Genomic DNA, 22,446 nt, shown 5'->3' on the forward strand with positions numbered 1-22,446 from the left:
CTCTGCACCATCCTGGAAGCTACCAGTCTTATATTCAGAGAAAGCCAGTTAGCCTGACTTAGAATAAATAAGAAAAGGTAGGTGATACAACAAGCTCGGTTGTGTCAAAAGATACAAAAAGTCTGCCTATGAGGAAGTTTCTTGGAAAGAGACAGAAGAGTATTCACTTCTGAGGAAAGTTTTTATACACACCAAGCTGTCTTCTCCTGACTTTAACATTACAGTATATTTAAAATGTAGCCAAAACAGCACAATCCTATCCTTGGATGAGTTGGAAACAAAGACAAAACATCACATGTGATTTATATAATCCCATCCTTCCTGTATGAGGAACTCAATGTTATTTATATAGCATTAAATCACAAGAACAGTTTCTCATGGTGGATTGTATTGTAAGTTAAAGACCCTGCAGAAATACAAAGAAAACAGAGGTTATAATATAATATAATATTGATTCACTCTTTAGTGAAATTATAAAAGAAAGAGGAAAAAACAACCTTTATAAATACAAAGACACAGCACCTCTGTGAAAACATTGTATTTTTTTTTTTTTTTTTGAAAAAGCTGTTACAATCACAAGACAAAACCTGTCAGATTGGACAAAACGCAGCACACTTACAATAACCTCATTCTCAATTTTATAACCTGTGAAGCTGGTCCTGGATGAATAACTTTCTTGTATATCAACCCTTGGCAGGAAGGCGGTCTGCTGGCTGGCTCCACTCTACGGTGGACAATAACTTCAGAGTGGATATAGAGAACCACATCAGCCAGAGTCAAGTAATCCTTTGGGTTTAGACCACAGACTGTATAATATGGTTATGACATTGTACGTGTCTGCGTGAAGCTGGACAATGAAATCCAGCTGTATTAGATTAGATCGGCAGTTGATATTCACTCTTGGAGAGTACTGATGTACAAAGATGCAACAACGCTATAGGAAGGTGCCTATGTCTACAGCCTACATAGACTGAGAGGCCCAGGAAGACCTGACCCAATATTATTCATCATTATTATTATTTGTGGATTAATAGTTATACTAACATAATGTAAATTATGACATTATAGGTTTTTAGTCATTCTAATTTATAATTCTAATTAATCATTATTATTATGAATTATAATGACACGTTTCATGTAGATGCCCTGAGCGATAATGGATCTATTTTAACACTAATGCTTTTTTTCTTACTACTACAAGTAATCAATCAATAACTACATACATAAACCTACATCTATCTATCTATCTATCTATCTATCTATCTATCTATCTATCTATCTATCTATCTATCTATCTATCTATCTATTGTTTTATACTGTAAATAAAATAAAGTTTAAGATAAATTTCTTTCTTTGCACTGAATGAGAGGATATAATTTTGTAGGCTTTTGGCATAGCGGCATTAAAAAAGATTCTCATATTTAAAAAAGATTCTGAACGAGTTTGACTGCCGGACTTGGAAACACGTACCTTCATATTGTAGTATTATGATTCTTACTTGAAACAAGATTCAAATACTTTTTCCAACATTATGCAAAAATAGTTAATGCAGAATCATTTTCAGACTTTAGTGCACCGTCATTTTTTAAAGTCATACCATCTGTATTAAAGTACAGGGTGATGCCCAAGAACCTAAAAGTTGTCCCCAATTTTTTCTGTCCATATTTGTATTTAATTTTTATAGATTTTTCTGATTTTCTCTAGGCTCCCACTGACTGCTTTGCAAGGCTGCAAATGCTCCTTGCAAATACATATTAGGGTTAAGTACTTTTCATGGTATTCCAAGCCAAGAACAGCCACACTCTCGTTTTATCCACTCATTATAATTGTTGTTTACCTCCTGTTCATATGGCTTCGTCTGCAAACGCCTGCAAGGAAGCTTATTACAGTCTGCAGACAGACCCACTTATGTATTGGGCGGTGATGCGTCAAGGAAAACCGATTTAGTGACATATTTCCTAAGTACTTGACCAAAATAAAAGAAGAAATGTTTTCATTATGGGGATTAAATGCCGCTAAAGCCGCCTGAGCGAGATGCACGCACGAGCATCGTTACATTTTCAGACACTTTAGTTAAAACGTTACTTTTGGCTTCATGTTGTCCTGCAGCCGTGCTTGAATTTAGGGTAGACGTTTTCTAGTACGCACTGTACAACCGGAAATCATAATGATAATTCTTGCTGCCTTCACGGTACTGTCGGGTGAGGGGTCACAAATTGAGACAGACTCCTCTCGTTTGCATATACTATTTCCCCACTGCATAGCGAAAGACAACATGACCCCGCATCCTTCACCCTCTGCTCGTTAACTTCACCGTCCGCCTTCAACCCAGGACTTATTACCTATAGCGGAGTTGAGTGAACCGCTACTTTTTTTTGCCACTTTTAATTATCTGCCCTGTCCGACCAGCCGGCTGCAGCTGTCTCCCTTCAGCAACGGGAGGTAAGAGAGGTGCTCCGCGGCGGGACAATCCGGTGCTAGCCACCAGCTAACTTAGCTAGCAAGCGAGCTAACCCGTTAGCAGCTGGCGCTGGTCCCAGCCCTTCGACTTAACACATAAAATGTTTGGCTGTAGCGCTCTAGAACGGTGAATGTTTCGTAAACGGTTGTTTGTTTGAAACAGTGCTCATATTGCCCCTAAAGTGCAAGTTTTGGGTAAGTTGTTAGCCGAGACAAGAGAGACCATTTTATCAAGGTACCCAGACTGAGTAGCATCGTTTCCCCAGTTTTTCAAAATAAAAGGGCAATTTGCGCTCATAATTGGAGCAAAATAATAGTTGTTATTTCAGTAAATGGATCACAAAAGGTGAATACATTTAACTTTCTAAGTGTTTCACATTCATCTTTGTAATTCTGTCTGTATAAGTGGATACTGGAGTTTGAGAAAAGACATGGCATGTGAAAAGTATTTTATTTGTTTATTTATGTTTACTACTCTGTCATTTTACGGCTGAGTTAAGTGTAAAAATCTAACACTAAATTGAGACATAAATGGAAATGGCCCCAGATAGAATAGGAGGTGGAAAATAGACTCATTTTGTAAAATAGCTATAAAGTAGTTATATGCTTCCGAATTCAGTTTAATTCTGTCTGTGTATGCAGTATAATGTGAAAAATGGTTATTGTTATCTAGCTACCAGTTTGTCTTACTTTGAAGGGTGCAAGCATCGCTTCCGCTTTCTAGTCTCGTTCTGGCTAACAGGACAGCTAAGCAGCAGATGATGGGAGGTTGGTGCTCAGGGGAACCAACTGGAGTTGACGGCGCTAGCTTAGCCAGCACAGGCTGCTAGGGGAGTGATCTGTTGTTGCAGGTTTGGCAAGATGCTAATAGAGGCGATTTAAACGCAACACACTGCAGCAAGTCTCCTGTGTGACTCCTCAGAGGTCCAGCCGAGCTGAACTTCACTGAGCCATGCGACAGTGGTGTGTCCCCGTTGCGACCCCACGCACTGAACCACTCCCGGGGCGGCTGTCCGTGTCACCCCCTCCATCAGGTAAGATCGACAACGAGACAGCGAAACAGTCAAAGTCAGCCAGCTGCTGAGATTTGGATGTTACAGTTGTGCTTAAAGAGATGCGTGTGTGGTAAAGGTGGCGGGTTAAATCACTGCGCTCTGCTTTGGGAGCGCATGACTTTTGAAGCAGAGAGCTTTGTAAAAAAAATAAAATAAAAAAAAATCCAACAACTTAACTTTTTCCAGGCGGCAGTGATCTGGAGGTTTCCTGTTCTTGCAACACATTTAACAAGTTGAACTTTTTCTGTTTGTTGTAGCAGCGTCATTATCCATTATTTACAGTTATGCAAAAGTGGGAGAAATTACTCCAGTAGATTATTGTCATCCAAGAACAGGGCAGGGTGTTTAAAATGTATCATCCTGCCTAGGTGAAAGTGCAAAAGTTTTATCATCATAATGTACTTAATGCACTTCAAGTGAAAGTACTCATGCAGACTTTCATGCAAGATGTTGAATTAAAATCATCTGCAGCTGGAGGCTAATGTTAGTTACTGCTGGTAGATTCAAAAATACAGCTTCATATTAAGGAGATGGATATTTTAGAAAACATGCAAAACCAAAGTAATAAACAACTATATCATTATTTTTATCCAAAATATACTTTAGAAGTACTTCAGTGCATTAAACATATTTAATGCTGCTACCTTATTTCCAGAGGATTCACCACAATGAATTGATCCATATATTTTATTTGGCACAGTTTTTTCACCATGTGCCCTTCCTTCCATTGCTGTACTTCACTGAAGTACTTGAGTAAATGCACTGAGGTATGTCTACCACTGGTCCTATCTGTGCTAACACCTAGTGGTACTGACCATCATACAAAATCAAATTTGAGGGGGGCTAATGCTACCCGATGCCCCACTCTGAATACCCCTGCTTTTCAAGTAAGCAAGGTCATGTCAAATTCCTGCATTTCTTAAAAAAAAAAATTAAAAAAGTTTAATGTGATCTTTACTTTTTGGTGCATCTTAATCATTGGTGAATACTAGGATAAAAAAAAAAACCCCTAAAAGGATGGATATGACTCAGCCGAGGTGGGACCTGATGTTAGGTTACGTATGCCAGGGTGATCTTACTTTAATTCCACCCAGGACAAATGGAGCAAGGTTAGCCTAAGTGCAGTGTGCCAAGCATTTGAAAGGTGGCCAAAACTTTTTTTTTTTTTTTGAATGACCCAAAGGGTTCCTCGCAGGAGAACAGTGCGGAGTGCTCTGTTTTCTAAGTGCAATTTTTTTATAACCTCGTCATGTTTTCACTCAAAGTTATTTGGGTTTTTTCGAGTATTAACGTTACCAAAATACTCGGATCAGATTTGCATTTAAAGTGTCAGTATAAATAAACTCCTTCAAAGTGCTTGAATCCTGCTGCGTGTGCCTTTCTTATCTATTAATATTCCTTTGATCATTTCTCTGCAGGTTCTGAAAAAGTCTGCAACATATTATCTCTATTTAAGGTCTGTGAATGGTGTTGAGTGGGGATAAATATAGCCGTTTATGTCTTGTTAGCACTCTGTGAAGTCTCGTGGTGCTGTTTATCTGGTGAGAAATCAGCCCGTCCGTGCTGCTCTCGGGTGTATTAATAGGGTGATGGTTGGTTCAGGCTCACTCACAGATTTGGTCTTGTGTCTCATTGGTTTCGCCTCGATAAACCCGGCTCATTTACTTTAGATGCCAGAATGGAGTGCTGTGAGGTGGAGCCCCGCTACACCATCGAGCAGATTGACCTCCTGCAGCGCCTGCGCCTGTCCGGCATGACCAAACCTCAGATCATCCACGCTTTGGAGTCCCTGGAGAGGCTGGACCCCGAACACCGCCCGTCCCACTGTGACTCTCACCCGGCCCCTTCCAACAACGCCCCCGCCACTGCCGCCCCAGCCCCATCCTCCTCATCGTCATCCTCCGCCTCCTCGCTCTCCCTGGCCTCAGCAACCACGCAGACCTCCGGCCTGGACGGCGCCGCGCTGTCCCCGAGCAACAGCTTCGAGGCCTCTCCCCCACCCCTCTATCCTCCCACTGTGGCAGTTCAGCGGTCTTTCAGCTACGACATGATGGGGGAGGAGGATTGGGACCTGGAGGAAAAGGTGGAGGAGTACATGAGGTAAGGAGAGGGAGAACGGGAGGATTGTGGTGCAAGAGAGACCAAAGGAATATTAGAGAGACTATTATAACATCAGATAATGACAGCTACTATTCCCAGAGGCGAAGGCTTATTCTTCAGAATTTACATGCAGTTAATTCAGGTCAGGTGCTCAGGGATGGCTGAAAAAGGAGAAGCAGCAGTGAATAAGGTTAGTTGGAGCAAAGGCTGGTGTTTTAACCACCGTGTAATGGTTCTTCTGGCAGTGATGGGGCCTTTTGTTGCTTTTGCAGGAGAGACAGCAACCTGGTGAAAGAAGAGATTAAAACTTTCCTGAACAACCGCAGGATCTCTCAGGCAATCGTGGGCCAAGTTACAGGTACTCTGCTTTGCTGTGACATTCCCGATCATTATACTGTTGATCGTGCAGTGAGAAACACGGGGGGGCTCAGCATTTAATTAGATTTTAACTTTTGTTGTCTTGATTTAATTCAAACAAAATGCTAAACCAAACGATTCTGTATTGAACAATGAAAAGCTGCTTTCAGGCTTTTTGCTCTTGTTCTCTCTGCCAACTCATTCACTTTTTTTTTTTTTTTTTAAACTGCAAAATGAAGTGTAACTGGCTCACAGATGCTCCCATCCCACTTTTGCCAGTTTCTATTCGATACTTGTACCTTGGCCTCAGGCATCTGCTGATGTGTAGTATTGATACTACTGAAACTACTGCAAACATAAAGCAAAGCTGTTGCTGTTAAAGTTGTGAAATCTCTCCAAACTGCTCTTGTTTTGCTGTTAACTTCCTGTTGGATTAAATTTGTTGATAGTTTAAGACTGTTAGGAGACCACGCACACAAACCAACATTATTGTGTACAGTTAAATTGTGACCATGTTGCTTTTGGTGGTTTTAAAGATGGAGAGCATGTCTGCAACATGCAATCGTGATCAGTTGTGATGAACTGTGTGTTGAACATCATAGACTCAGAAATTCAGAAACCTATATAAATAGTGACGTAGTTGCTGCAATACGGAGATTTAACTGAAAAATTATTTAGGTGCATAGCAACCTTGCTGTTATAGTAATATAGTAATATAACCAGTTGGCAACCAGTTGAGTCGAGTCCCGTACTGCAAAGAGACAAACTGTAGACAAATTGCACTTATCGGTGTAGACTGAATCAGGTTAATGTCAATGTATCGACAATTTCTCTGCTTTTATAAGTGAGACGGCACTTATTTGCAAACTTTCAGCAGTCTGTCTGAGTCAAGACTGTTTGGAAAAGACTTGCCTCCTATCAGCTAACCTGTGCAATCACCTTGCGATTGGAAGTGGCTTCCACAACTATTTGCGATCAGTCACCAAATGGGGGAAATTCCGCGCCATCGCAGATGCTTAGACATGAGTTGCACACATTCTGTTAAAACCTAACCATAAAACTACCCCTCAGATACGTCAGGTTTCCATTTGTGGGCTAATTTAATGTTGTACCTTATATCTAAAATAAAGATCCTAAAATATAGAATTTCCTGGTATTGGTGGTCATTTTAGGGCCATTGAGTTGCCAGGTTTGCAACTCATAGTGGTAAAACACTTGAAGAAATATTGTGATTAAAGTCTTCAAATTAATCGTTTGTCTAACAAAGTTCAGAGAGACTCACATTACTGTCATTTAGGCACCTAACTGTTAACTGGTAATTATGACTTGCTTTCAAAAGCCTGAATACAGTTGAATACCTGAGCACAGTCTGACTTTTAATACCAAGAAAAGGAAAAATAAGCACACCGAGTCAGAAAGATTTTAAAGAGCCTTTTAATGGGCTTCAGCTAATGCCAGCTGTGTTATGTGTGTTTGCAGTAGCAGCAGGTTCATGTCAGTAAACTTCTACTCCTTCCCTGAAAATGGATTGCACTACATCACGTCCTTAATTAAAGTATCGATGTCGGGGGATGGCTTCATTAGCTTAACAGGAGTATTCCAGAGCTGGAACGCAGCCGATCTCTCCAGCAGCGCCGCCGCCGCTGGTGCGCCGCGACATAAATCATTGTCCTCAACCTGTTAAAATAACGTGTGTCACCTCCCGCACGCAGGCATCAGCCAGAGCTACATTTCTCAGTGGCTGCTGCAGCAGGGCCTGGAGATGAGCGACTCCAAGCGCAGAGCCTTCTACCGCTGGTACCTGCTGGAGAGGAACAACCCAGGTGAGACGCAGGCCAAGAGGTACAAGCGTAACATGTAACTTTTACAGAGGCGAGGAGCGGGACACAGATCCTCCCAGGAATAATGGATTTTGGATTAATTATGAGAAGGTGCAGATCAGTGCCTCAAGGTTGAATGTCAGGTTAATGATGAAAGATTACACTGCAGATTAGATAACAGAAGGCTCGTGTTAGAAAGGGATAATATGTCTTGTGTGTCTTGAATGCGAACCACCGCTTGCTAACCCTTCCCCATCCACCTCTCCTCCTCCTCCGCTTTACCCGCCCACCATCCTCCTGCATGGTAAACCCGCACACCTTTAATTCCTCCCGCTTAACCCCAACCTGGTCCACAATGGCTGCGAGGTCGAGAAAGGACACGAGACAAATCTATATTTTCAGATAAAGGTAGTCCCGTCACAGGAGATTCTAATCGATAGCGTTAAGGCTTCTGGTTGGGAAATGAAACTTTAGCGGGCGAATCCGGCTTCTCCGCACAGTCTAGAGTAACAGCTCGGGTCAGCGCTGACCTCGCCTCGTCCTGAGATGCAAATTCGGCAAGCATTAAAATGGCGACGGCACGACAAACGGGCGTCAACTCAAGATGCTCCCTGCTTTTATTGATTATTGTCAAACAGCATGCTCCCGCACTAAATCATGTCAAAAAGTCCCATCTTTACATTGTTAGTGTGTGAAATAAACAAAGCCGCTGATGGACCATCTGCTGTCCCTGCTGTCTCCTTTCATCTTAATGCTTTATTATTTCCCCCCCTCCCACACCGTCCCACTCAGGCTTCGCTTTAGCTCCTCTGTAGTTCCCAGCCCTGACGCTGGAGGTACTCTGGTGCTGGTTTTCATTCCCACATGGCTAACAAACAAGCTATTAACAGTGATACTAACAATAACTACTTTGTCTGCAATGTTTCTGAGCCAAAGTGGCCACAGCGCTTTGCTTCTTACATGAGCTCTTATTGACCTGCCCTCCATGAATCTGTAAAGAAGCAGTGTTGTCTGTGAAATTGATTCCTGATCGGCCAATCCACTGAAATTACAGAGCGTGTATTTGTTGATAAAGTTACCATTTCAAGGCACGTCTGCAGGAGTGTGTCACTTAATCCAGAGACATAGATGCAAACTATCAGCCTCCAGTTGTTGCCACAGCTGGTGTCTGTGTCCCGTGGCGGTGGCCTGCCTGACTATTGGTTTTGTCCCGACTGAAGGGCTGAGGTGGAGTGAAAGCCAGCACAGCGTGAGTCCCAGGGCCAGGGGAGGGGACAGAGACGGGACGGTAGCAGGGGCAAGCGGCAGCCTCCCCAACATCCTCCCCAATCCCAACACCAACCTCAACCCCAATCCATCGTGGAGCAGGCAGAGAGAGCTGCTGATGCACTTGCTGCCGTGGTACACTGCTGCAGCCGCAGCTGCTCAAGCCCAGCCAGGTAACTGCGCCCTTTCTCGCGCATCCCCACCCCGCCCTCCTTGGCATCAGCAGCTTGCCACAGGAGACACATGCACCACAGTGGGTCTGCATGCTGATCAGCCTGGACCTGCTTTGTCAGCACGGGGTTTTACAGCAGTCTCAGATGGCTCCTAAACTTAGATTTCTAATGCTAAAAAGAAATGGCTCCAGACGTTTCATATCCAGCTCTCCATTGTAGCGAGTGGGTGTGGTTTAAATGTAGTTGTCTCTGTACGTTCTGAGTCATCCAGGTCATGGTGATCTAAGGAGCTTGGAAAGAAAAGTGAATGGACTTCTTTAAGTTTCTTAAATACGTTTCACCTCTCATCCGAGAGCTAGTTCACGCGTTTATTTAGAAATTATTTTCTTACTCTCTGTTTAAGATTCCCTTTCTGTTCCAATACACTCAACCTTTCTGTGACATTGTTTTCATAAAGCTCGCTTAGTCAAAGTACAGATGGTAAAAAGTTCTGATAGGGTTTGACATAAAATCCGACATGCACTGTGATTGGTACCCCAAATTCTTCACATTCACAATCAGATATTTAAACATAGTTCAGTATAGCGAAACCATTTTTTCCCTCTTCCCTGCTACATTTAAGATTTGAGCTTTTAAAAGCTGTTGAAAAGATTCAAAGTCTGTGTCATGCAGATTGTGTTGATATCATGTCCTTTGAAAACCTGAGACATGAATGTGATCTGAAAAGAAAAAGAAGTATCTACAGCTGAGATGTGTTGTTTAAGCCTTTTAGTTGACCACTACCAACGCCTTCTGTTGAAGGACTGTTTAGGACAAGGCATCGTATCAGTTTTAGAATTTTTTTTAACAAAAAAATCCAGAAAAATGCATTTTAAAAAAGTATTTGATCCCTTTGCAAAAAATGCTTTAGTACTTGGTGGCAAAACCTTTGTTGGCAATCACAGAGATCAGACGTGTCTTGTAGTTGGCCACATGTTTTGCACGCAGGGGGGATTTTATCCCACTCATCTTTGCAGATCCTCCCCAAGGCATTAATGTTTCGTGGCTGATTTTTGGCAACTCGAACCTTCAGCTCCCTCCACAGATTTTCTATAGGATTAAGGTCTGGAGACTGACTAGGTCACTCCAAGACCTAAATATGCTTCTTCTTGAGCAAATTCTTTGTTGCCTTGGCCGTGTGTTTTGGATCATTGGCATGCCGGAATACCCACCCATTACCTGTTTTTAATGCCCTGGCTGAGGGAAGGAGGTTCTCACCCAAGATTTGACAGTACATAGCCCCATCCATCCTCCCTTTGATGCGGTTCGGTCGTCCTGTCCCCTTGGCAGAAAAACACCCCCAAAGCATAATGTTTCCACCTCCATGTTTGACCCTGGGGATAGTGTTATTGGAGTCACAGGCAGCATTCCTCCTCCAAACATGGTGAGTTGAGTTGATGCCAAAGAAATTTTGGTCTCATCTGACCACAACACTTTCACCCAGTCCTCCTCTGAGTCATTGAGATGTTCAGTGGCATACTTCAACGGGCTTGTACATCTGCTTTCTTGAACCGGTGGGGCCTTGTGGACACTCACCGAGCTGCTTGGCGATGGTCTTGTCTTCCAGCCTTGTGTAGGTCCAAATTCTTGTCCCTGACATCCTAGGAAAGCTCTTTGTCTTCGCCATCATGCAGAGTTTGGAATCTGGATAGATTGATTGCTTCTATGGACAGCTGTCTTTTATACAAGTAACAAGTTGAGAAGGCTGTCATTGTCAGCTTGTTACCTGTATAAAATACACCCGGGAGCCAGAAATCTTACTGATTGATAGGGGATAAAATACCCATTTCCTTCATGAAAATGTGAATTAATTTTTTTTCTTGTCTTGTCTCTCACTGTTCAAATAAACCTACCATTGAAATTATAGGTTCATCAGTTCTTTGTTAGTGGGCAAACTTACAAGATCAGCAGGGGTTCATATAATTTTTCCCTGACTGTATGTGCTAAAATGTGCACCGAGGCTACATGAGCACTGTTTCCTTGTGCATCAATTTAATTCAGTTTTATTTATACAGTGCCAAATCACAACAACAGTCACCTCAAGGCGCTTTATACTGTAAGTTAAAGACCCTACAATAATACATACAGAGAAAAACCTAACAATCATATGACCCCCTATGAGCAAGCACTTTGGCGAGAGTGGGAAGGAAAAACTCCCTTTTAACAGGAAGAAACCTCCGGCAGAACCAGGCTCAGGGAGGGGCGGGGCCATCTGTTGTGACCGGTTGGGATGAGAGAAGGAAAACAGGATAAAAGACATGCTGTGGAAGAGAGACAGAGATTAATAACAAGTATGATTCAGTGCAGAGAGGTCAATTAACACATGGTGAGTGAGAAAGGCGACTAAAGGAGAAAAACTGAATGCATCATGGGAATCCCCCAGCAGTCTACACGTATTGCAGCATAACTAAGGGAGGATTCAGGGTCACCTGATCCAGCATAGCAGTGAAAATGTATGCTATGCCTTCTGATGATAATGCCTAATTTAAGCATGTATAATGTAAACAGAATTGGTCCTAGCACTGAACCCTGTGGAGCTCCATAATTATCCTGAGTGTGTGAAGAGGACTCTCCATTTACATGAACAAATTGGAGTCTATTAGACAGATATGATACAAACCACTGCAGTGCAGTACCTGTAATACCTACAGCTCTAATCGCTCTAACAGAATATTATGGTCAACAGTATCAAACGCAGCACTGAGGTCTAGCAGGACAAGCACAGAGATGAGTCCACTGTCAGAGGCCATAAGAAGATCATTTGTAACCTTCACTAAAGCTGTTTCTGTGCTGTGATGAGCTCTGAAACCTGACTGAAACTCTTCAAATAAGCCATTCCTCTGCAGATGATCTGTTAGCTGTTTGACAACTACTCTTTCAAGGATTTTTGATATGAAAGGAAGGTTGGAGATTGGCCTACAATTAGCTAAGACTGCTGGGTCAAGAGATGACTTCATCAGAGTGAAAAAACTTATTTTAGAAGACTGAAAGTTTTTTAATGGGTTTGTGTCTGGAGGGACAAAAACATAAAATGAACAAAAATGACTAAACCTCAGTTTTTAAATGCCAAAAAGGGATAAGAAGCTCATAGGCTAAGTGTTGCACATTGGATAAGACAATGTCAAGTCTTCCACTGTAAAGAGAAACAGACTGAAGGACACAGCGACACCCTTTGTAAAGGTCTGGTCTTGGAAAGTGAAGTTGCATGCTCTCCCTTCTACAGGTGCTACCTTATCAATGCGTTCTTTGGTGAAGGAAGAGCCTGACTGGAGGACGGGAATCATGGCAGGTGACAGAGCAGGGATAGTGGGCGGTCCACTGAGGCTGCGCAGAGGAAGCCGTTTCACCTGGAGAAAGGAATGCCAATCAATTATGGAGAGGTGAGGAAGGTTTAACACTAAATTAGACTTGGCTTGTGGTTTTCCATTCAGCTTTATTTTCTGTCATGTATCAGGTTTGGATTGTTGGAGTAGCACTTAAAGCGGAGATTTTCAGACTAGGGATGTTCCTGGTGACTAAATCAGGAAAAATATTAGACTAGCCAACTAATGTGAAACTAATAAACACTTAGATGTCAATTTAATTTTGTCCAATTTTTAATGGACACTGTCAAAAACTGTCTAAACAAAGACATTTGAAAACATTAATCACACTTTAAATGCTGCTTAACTGTGTGGCACCTCACATCATGGATTATGAACACAACATTTTATACTTTTTAAAATGAAAATGAAGAAGGAAAAAGAGAACAGTTAAAATAAGTTCATGTTGAATATGATATGAAAACATGTTACTAAAAAGATGTTCAAGTCTTATTATTATCCATCAGTACATTTTCTTCGACTTATCTGGGGCTGGGTCACGCCTGAGCAGAGCGGCCTCCTCCAGCTTATCCTGCGAAACACTGCGGTGTACCAGGCCAGCTGAGAGAGTAATCTCTCCAGCGTGTCCTGGGTCTACCCCCAGCCCTCCTCCAGGCAGGACACCTCATCCAGGAGGTGACCACCTCAACAGGCTCATTTGGTGCCAAGGACTAACAGCTCCAGTCTGAGCCTCTCCCAAATGAACGAACTCCTCAGCCTGTCTGTTATGGAGAGGCCAGCCACCCTTAAGATAAAGCGGATTTCCACTGCTTATATCTGCAATGTCATTATGTCACGTTTAAAACATCTAATAATAATATGCTTAACAAAAAGATCACGTTTAGATGAACAGCCTTATGGCGTTTTTCTACAACAGTGTCAGGGCTGCAGCGCCATCATATTTAGGACACAAAAATTTACAGACAATGAACATCAAAATGTTTACAGAATAAATGATACTGAAAGAGCAATGATTAATCGTCTGGTCAGCTAGTCACACCCATACCTAGTCTCGACCCCCCTCTCCCCAGCCACCTCTTTAAGGGGGGGAGGGACACAGAGATGTTTCCAAGCCAACAAAGAGACATAATTTGTCCAGCATGTCCTGAGTCTACCGCAGTGTCCTGGGCCTTGAACCACCTCACCTGGCTCTTCGATGTGGAGCAGTGGTGGTTCTAATCTGAGTGACCAAGCTTCTCACTCTATCACTAAAGGACAGGGTGAGGTCCACAGGAGTGTGTGACCCGATACCCTTCAGAGGAAGTTCATTTCACTTGCATCCAGAATCTCACTCTTTTAGTCCCCGCCCACAACTCCTTGCTATAGTTGAAAACATGAATGTAGCCACCAGTAAATTGACAACTTAACCTTCAGCCCTCTGTTCACCATGACAGAGCAATATAATCTCAGCATTACTGCAGACCATCTGTCAGGCTTATAGTTTGCTTTACCACCGTCTGTAGGTCCTCACCTCTGACAGATACCCTTTGTAATACAGGGAGTGCAGAATTATTAGGCAAATGAGTATTTTGTCCACATCATCCTCTTCATGCATGTTGTCTTACTCCAAGCTGTATAGGCTCGAAAGCCTACTACCAATTAAGCATATTAGGTGATGTGCATCTCTGTAATGAGAAGGGGTGTGGTCTAATGACATCAACACCCTATATCAGGTGTGCATAATTATTAGGCAACTTCCTTTCCTTTGGCAAAATGGGTCAAAAGAAGGACTTGACAGGCTCAGAAAAGTCAAAAATAGTGAGATATCTTGCAGAGGGATGCAGCAGTCTTAAAATTGCAAAGCTTCATCGAACAATCAAGCGTTTCATTCAAAATAGTCAACAGGGTCGCAAGAAAGCGTGTGGAAAACCAAGGCGCAAAATAACTGCCCATGAACTGAGAAAAGTCAAGCGTGCAGCTGCCAAGATGCCACTTGCCACCAGTTTGGCCATATTTCAGAGCTGCAACATCACTGGAGTGCCCAAAAGCACAAGGTGTGCAATACTCAGAGACATGGCCAAGGTAAGAAAGGCTGAAAGACGACCACCACTGAACAAGACACACAAGCTGAAACGTCAAGACTGGGCCAAGAAATATCTCAAGACTGATTTTTCTAAGGTTTTATGGACTGATGAAATGAGAGTGAGTCTTGATGGGCCAGATGGATGGGCCCGTGGCTGGATTGGTAAAGGGCAGAGAGCTCCAGTCCCACTCAGATGCCAGCAAGGTGGAGGTGGAGTACTGGTTTGGGCTGGTATCATCAAAGATGAGCTTGTGGGGCCTTTTCGGGTTGAGGATGGAGTCAAGCTCAACTCCCAGTCCTACTGCCAGTTTCTGGAAGACACCTTCTTCAAGCAGTGGTACAGGAAGAAGTCTGCATCCTTCAAGAAAAACATGATTTTCATGCAGGACAATGCTCCATCACACGTGTCCAAGTACTCCACAGCGTGGCTGGCAAGAAAGGGTATAAAGGAAGAAAAACTAATGACATGGCCTCCTTGTTCACCTGATCTGAACCCCATTGAGAACCTGTGGTCCATCATCAAATGTGAGATTTACAAGGAGGGAAAACAGTACACCTCTCTGAACAGTGTCTGGGAGGCTGTGGTTGCTGCTGCATGCAATGTTGATGGTGAACAGATCAAAACACTGACAGAATCCATGGATGGCAGGCTTTTGAGTGTCCTTGCAAAAAGAAAGGTGGCTATATTGGTCGCTGATTTGTTTTTGTTTTGTTTTTGAATGTCAGAAATGTATATTTGTGAATGTGGAGATGTTATATTGGTTTCACTGGTAAAATAAATAATTGCAATGGGTATATATTTGTTTTTGTTAAGTTGCCTAATAATTATGCACAGTAATAGTCACCTGCACACACAGATATCCCCCTAAAATAGCTAAAACTAAAAACAAACTAAAAACTACTTCCAAAAACATTCAGCTTTGATATTAATGAGTTTTTTGGGTTCATTGAGAACATGGTTGTTGTTCAATAATAAAATTATTCCTCAAAAATACAACTTGCCTAATAATTCTGCACTCCCTGTATGGTCTTGACTGGTCTTGGCTGTAGCTCAACCAAAGAGCAAGTGAGTTTGGCTTTTGACGGAGCGGCACCGAAGGGGCAGGGATGTGCTTTATTTAGGACACAAGATGGAATTTGAGCTTTGTGTAAAGAAAATGAAAAGTCCCAGTTTTATCCTGGTTGTCTTGTTTTCATAGTTGATGGAATCCAAAAACTTAGCTGAAATTCAAATTCATTTAGTCACACTGCTTCATAGGACCGAGGTTATTACAGTAAACTAAAACTAAATTCAAATCTAAAACCAGGTAGGACAAAACATTTTATATGAACTAAAAAAACCCATAAAACCAGCTGCAAGGATTTTGTAAATGTACAAAATTAAAGTTTGCCACAACCCGCCTAACAAGGGAAATAGCCATTCTGTTCTTCCGAAATATTTCCGCTGACAGATGTCCCCTCTTCATAATAAGAAGTGCAGTGACAAAAACAAATACTGAAACTAACAAAACCTAAGGTAAAGCTACATAATTAGAATAACTCTGGATAGATCCTAAATTGACACCATAAACATCTGCAGCCCCTTAAACAATGAGTGGAAAATGTAACTGAACAGCAGTTACATTTTCCATTTGTATTGCTACAGCTCTAAAATCATCAGTTTATCAAGTAAGTTTAATGGATTTTTAGATGTTCCTGTTCCCGCGGTCACCTGTTGTACTTAGATAAAGTTTATGTGCCGCTCTGAAGCATAAAAAGCTCATAGAAAGCAGCCGAGATCGGCAGAAAACTTCAGATGACTTGGAGCACATCTGTGCCCGAGTTCTTGGAACAGAAGCGCAGCGTCGCTTAAGATAACGGTCGGCATTAAAAACCTTTCCAGTATTTGTGTCCTTTATGGCTTCTTTGCCGCGGCTTCCTGCTCTCAGTGGCGAGCAGAACCGTCTCAGTTTATGATGTCATTTTTCATTAGGGCTGCTGTGACCCTGCTTCCCTGGTACGTATTTGTCCCAGACAGTCTTCTCAGTAACCTAGACGGATGCTGAGAAAGAGGAGCACGGTGCCCGCTGTGTGCAATTGATTTCTCTATTAAATGGTTGCTGTAAGTATAGGGTGCAGTCTGGGCACTCAAAGTAATAAGAGCACGCAGACAACACTCACCAGCAGTACCCCGGGATTACGCAATTCTACTGCAGTGCTGATCCTTATGAGCTAGTTCAGATCCAAGGACGATACAGTAGAGGTGAAGATGATGTGTGTGAGGGAGGGAGGGAGGGAGGGAGGTGAGAGGATAGGAGGGCTGGGAGAAATTGATCCCTGTGTGTGTTTTAATGTGAAATAATGATTCTTTTTCACTGTTAGAGAGACAGGAAAAGGCAAGATATGAGCAACGCAAATTTGCAGAGAAAAAGATAGAAATAATGGTTACGCTAATCCTCATTTAGAATAAAAAAGAAATCATCTTTTATTTAAAAAAATAGTCGTATTTACAGGGTTAGAGTTTTGAGTGTAGAAAGCTTGAATTGCAGAAATGAATCCGCTTAATGGGTTCGTTAATCTGTCCCTTCACGGCGCGAACCCTCCCCGCTGCTCTCTCGCTGTGTAAACATTGTCCTTAACTCTCCTGCCGCTCAATACAAAAGCCTGAAAAGTTGATGAAGTGTAAAATTAGGGCGTAACTAGCTCGGCTCAGACCGGCGCCGCACGTCGACTAATAAATGCCCGTGACGCCTGCGTGATTGAGCTCTTTGCCAACAGAGCGGCTCTTCATGTCTTCCAGCTTCTTCATGGAGAACCAGTATCCAGATGAGGCGAAGCGGGAGGAGATCGCCAACGCCTGCAACTCCGTCATCCAGAAACCAGGTAGTTAGAGGGGTTCCTCAGTAAAGCGCACTTTTCTGAGTTCTGAAAATACATCTTGCTGAATCGATGTCAGCTGACGGGCGATCAGTCGCTGTCGCTCATCATCTATTATTAGTCTTTTTTTGAGTTAAAATGCTGCCTACACCTTATTGGGCGGGAACACCTGCTTTTCTGTCATGCACATCAACGTTCATAAACGCTGTTGGAGAAAGCAAGTGAGCAAGAGTTTGAGCTTTTTCCTGGAGTTCGATTGGACCGTTAGAACCTTCCAGAGATGTTTTTCCTCATCACAGAACAGCTTCACCGCTCCTGAATTCTGAAGCTGCATCCACACTGGAAGCAAATCGGTTGCCGTGCATCGCTTCGAAGCTGATGGTCATATGTCAACAAACAGTTTAATTCGCTGTCATCAGTCGTCGCTCCAGTTGCTCATCTGGAAGTTTGTTGCTCTGTAACTGTGTTTGACGTTCCAGTGCCGGTCGCTTGTTTTGCTTCAATCACTCTGCAGCATCTTTGAAATCCACAAACACCGTAGACTCATTCTTTGAAACTTTCAGTTCCAGTTTAGCTCCAGTTAGCCCCATTCTGTCTTATTTTTGAGGTTTCGTACCTGCAGATTCACAGGCTGCTGTTGTGGCCGACCTCCACGTGCTCTAAAGATCCACTGATGGATCCACTGGAGAGCCACTTGAACCAGTACCAGCAGTAGGGTGGTAACTGTGGGACGCTTCAGTCCAGAGTTGGAGTAGCTAAGTTGGAAACGAGACCTCTGTAGGGGCAGCTGAAGGACGTTTTGGACTATCATGTTAACAACATAGCCAGCCTGCAGGCAGAGAAACAGGATGTGTAAGCAGCACCTGGAATTTCAAAATAAAATCCTTAGGATTTGCACATTTAACTGTTTTGTATGTTTGGTTTGTTTCAACCTTCAGGCTGTAAACTGTCAGAGTTTGAGCGTGTGACGGCGCTGAAGGTTTACAACTGGTTCGCCAATCGTCGGAAGGAGATGAAAAGAAGAGCGAATATAGGTGAGGAAGATGGAAACAGGAACGACAGATTAAGGCTTTTGGAAATGTTAGCTTCTGCTATTGTTCATTAATTTATGTGCACATGTTCTACACATTATATTTATCTCACTTCTGCTTCCTCGTCTGACCCAACCAGAAGCTGCCATTTTGGAAAGCCATGGGATCGAGGTACCAAGTCCAAGCTGCCACTCGAATGGGGAGGAAGGAGAGATGCAGGAGTTCACGGATCAGGTGAATCATCGATTCTCAGAGCAAGTGAGTAAACACGGGCTTAATTACATGACCATATTCTACCCAAGGAGAGGCCAGAACAAATAACTAGCAGGAACACGTACAGGCCGGGTAAAACTGCTCGATTTGATGCTCCATGTCACACTGTAAACTGCTTGGAAAATTAAAGGAGCACTTTGAAAATGCATCAGATCTGTAATCATGCTGGACATGTATGCTATATAGAGGATATATTGATACAGAGGGCTGAATTCAAACAAACCCCCCAAATTTAGAAAATGATACAGCAGGTTAGTCCATTTTACCCAAATTTCATTGCAGCAACTCAAAATGGTGCTCAGTAGTTTGTGTGGCCCCCATGTGCTTGTATGCATGCCTGAAACATCGGGGCATGGTCCCAATGAAGTGACAGGTGGTGTTCTGGGGGTCTCCTCCCAGATCTGGACCAGAGCATCACTGAACTCCCGGACAGTCTGAGGTCGGATGTCCCAGAGGTGTTCCACAGGATTAAGGCTTAGCTAATGTATTACTCAGCCCATAGCGGTACAGATATTCAGCATAATTCTTTTCCCATTGAGATTTGATGTGTTTTCAAAGTTTTCCTTTATTAATTAATTTATTTTTTGAACAGTGAATTTACATCTTTTCCACTAAAAGCACAGAGCGGCGACGGTCATCATGAACAATATACACAAAGCTGAATTGTAAAAGCAGTACTGAGACCACAAGAATCCTAGTGATCCCATACCCGCTTACACTTTAAGCTAAGAAAACGGTGCATTTTTCACACAGTTTTTCGAACGCCTCCAGTGTGAACAAACACGGAGCTGCTGCTGCTCTGCTAACACGCTACGCCTTCTGTGCAGACACGGTGTAGCAGCCAGAGTTTACTAAACTGTACAAATCGCAGGAAGTCACTGGGGCCAGAGCAGAAGCTGGGGCCAGCTGTTAGCTGGTCACAGCAGGCAAGGCATAAACACAGTGTGCAGCACTTCCACAGCCGCTTCGCTGCCCTTAACAAGCTGCCCAAGCCCAAACTGCTGTCTTAAGACTGACAAGAGGGCCTGAGCTGCTATATGGGAGAAAAGGGGCCCACTTTATGGAGTGATATCTAATAAAAGTGACACTAAAGTCCCAACTGTTTTGCTTATGCATCCACAGGAAGACACGTCTTCCCAGAGGATTGTCGACCAACAGGATCCCGCCTCGCTCGCTTCTACGGAGGTGGCAGCCTTGCCGAGCCCCCGCCCTCAGGTTCTGGAACAAAAAGAAGAGGATTCAAAAAGGGAGAGTGTGGATGAAGAGTGACTGAAGTCGGGCACGTCTGTGTTCGAATTTTAATCAGATGAAATAGGAAAACATTAAGTGTCTCCTGCTCCACCAATGCAGGGCCTTTTCGGGCCTGAGTCACCCAAATATGAAAGGGAGGAGGGTGCAGAAGCTCGCTGAGGTGCCTCAGATGGTAAGGAGGCCACTGTATTTATCAACAGTAATCCTGCTTATATTAACGGCAATATACAGTATATATATATATAAATATCTAAATATATATATCAATATATATAGTGCATTCCAAGATGGTATTAAAAAGCCTAAATTCCTTAGAGGGAGAATCATGTAAGTGATACCTCGCCTATTTTAAGCTAAGCGTTTTCTGTTTTTGTGCTCCATGCCTTCTTTGAGCTTTGTTTTTTAAAGGGTGGCTGTTTGATGGACTGTGGTGACGGGAATGTGCTGAACCTGCAGGTCGGGTGTGTTGGGGTGGTGGGGATAAAGCGCGACATCAAGGATCTAGCGTGCGATGAAACAAACGCCCTCTGCTTTCTTGAACGTCTTGACCTCTTCCCCCCCCTCCCTCCATCTGATCCGTAAAACTGCAACCTCAATCAATCAATCGATTGATTCAATCAGTCGATCAATCAAGGAGTGCTGTTGCCATCAAAAGCCCTGAGGGACAACCGGAATCTCAGGTAATCCCAAAAATCGTGGATAAAGGCGGTGAAGGGTTGCATCAGGTTTCTTTCGTGTCTTAACGTGTGCTTCGTTTTCTTCGTCTTAACTGTTTAACCGAAACAGGAAGTGTTATTTATACCTTTTGATATTAGCCAGACATGCCTAGGACTAAGTATCACACTCTCTGTCTTCTTTCTTATATTTAATGCTGCTGTCTCCAACCTCAGCCAATGAAGCTAGACTAGAAACATAAAGTCTACTCAGTTTTTTTTTTCTTGTTTCTTTTTTATCGTTTGAAAGAACGCTAAAACAAATGTGATCAAAAATCATTGAGCGACAACATAAATGCTACAAGTTACCCTCACTTTCTATTGGGATAAGCTAAAGCTCGAGCTTGTAAATTTCTCAGACTGCAAAGCTGCACTTCGGAGTGAATCTTACTGAATTGTGTTCGGGGAGCTCTCCGACATGTACATAACCCAGAAAAAAAATCCCACACCTGTGGGTGCTTTCCTTTCAGTCCATTAGCAGTATATAGAAACTTATTTGTCAGACTTGAAATATGAATAGTTAAACTTTGCATTACATAGTCCCTCATATATTCACTGGCCTAAGGCCTTGGAAGTTACCTCCTCGATGTTCATATAATGAACAAAAACTCATGTTCTCAAATTGCGGGTGGGGGCGGCTACCATGTTACCTCCTAATGCCAAAGCTATGCCACGGTAGAGAAACCAGGGAGTGATGGTCACAACACTATAGCTATACAATAGATAGGTTTATTTGCTCAGTACAACACTAGCCAACTCAAGCTTACCTCAGAGTTACTGTGTGACAGGCGTGCACGACGGGTTTAGTGTCACGAAGCTTTGACAGCAGCCCTCATTGTGACTGTTTATGATATGGACAGTGTCATGTAGCATTTATGGCGCTGGGGTTTGCCCTGTGTTGATAATGTATACTCACCTCAGACAGTTCCCTGGTCCAGCTTTGGACAGGAAAGCTGCACGCCATTATGATTATAATGCTCCTCTCTCTCTCTCTCTGCTTTTATCTGACAAGGGAAACCAGTAACGATAATAAAATTGTACACAACCAGTGGAATATGTCTTCATTTATTTCAAAGGATGTAATGTTAGGTTAGGCTTTTCCTTATTTCTTTTTTATATGTATACTGTTATATTACAGCTAATGTTTCAAATGATGAGGTCGGTGTAGGCGTGGGTAATCCCCGAGAGGCAAAAGCTTTGGCTTCAGATTCCTCTAAACGTGTGGTTGAAGATAGTTACTTCTACTCTGGGCTTGTTATGATGAGGACCTTAATATGGTCATTTTTGGTGCACAGCTCTGCTCATGAGCACACAAGCACCTCCGACCTGCTGTAACACTTGTTCCTGAGAGGGAGCCAGTCGGAAGGAAGCTGACCTAAAAGGGAAAGCAGCTAAAATGTCTGCTTTCAGCCAGGCGGAGCTAAGGCCGATATAAGATCAGTAGAGATTATTTATGAACTAAGAATCATACAAAGCTGTTTTAGTAAAGCTCAAACAGTAGGTCAGTATTTCACCTATAAAACTGATTTTTAGTTATGTGTAGTTATCTGTTAGGACTTACCAAAATTCTGTCACAATGAGATACAAAAAAACAGTTTAACTTCCTTGAATACAACTGATGTTCATGAACTCATGAAACACAAATCATTTTTTTGTGTGACGTCATC

General features: G+C 42.8%; 1 protein-coding gene across 4 annotated transcripts; it reads left to right on the plus strand.

Annotated features, from left to right (window-relative positions):
• Nucleotides 1-1,428: 1,428 nt before the first annotated feature.
• zgc:91944 (uncharacterized protein LOC436941 homolog) lies at nucleotides 1,429-21,827 on the plus strand. Of its 4 annotated transcripts, none has more exons than XM_039605912.1 (11): nucleotides 1,431-2,442; nucleotides 3,383-3,494; nucleotides 5,186-5,615; nucleotides 5,888-5,973; nucleotides 7,685-7,795; nucleotides 9,013-9,231; nucleotides 12,494-12,650; nucleotides 17,435-17,517; nucleotides 18,450-18,545; nucleotides 18,685-18,800; nucleotides 19,938-21,827. In XM_039605912.1, the coding sequence occupies exons 2-11, from the start codon at nucleotides 3,413-3,415 to the stop codon at nucleotides 20,082-20,084; spliced, it is 1,527 nt and encodes a 508-aa protein (XP_039461846.1). In that variant the 5' UTR covers nucleotides 1,431-2,442; nucleotides 3,383-3,412; the 3' UTR covers nucleotides 20,085-21,827. The 4 variants fall into 4 exon arrangements, with proteins under 4 accessions (XP_039461847.1, XP_039461846.1, XP_031590275.1 ...); XM_031734413.2 differs by having other exon boundaries at nucleotides 1,436-2,442; nucleotides 18,682-18,800; XM_039605913.1 differs by lacking the exon at nucleotides 9,013-9,231 and having other exon boundaries at nucleotides 1,429-2,442.
• The last annotated feature ends 619 nt before the right edge of the window (nucleotides 21,828-22,446 follow it).

Source organism: Oreochromis aureus, linkage group 22 (genome assembly GCF_013358895.1).
Source record: "Oreochromis aureus strain Israel breed Guangdong linkage group 22, ZZ_aureus, whole genome shotgun sequence".
NCBI classification, from domain to species: Eukaryota; Metazoa; Chordata; class Actinopteri; order Cichliformes; family Cichlidae; genus Oreochromis; species Oreochromis aureus.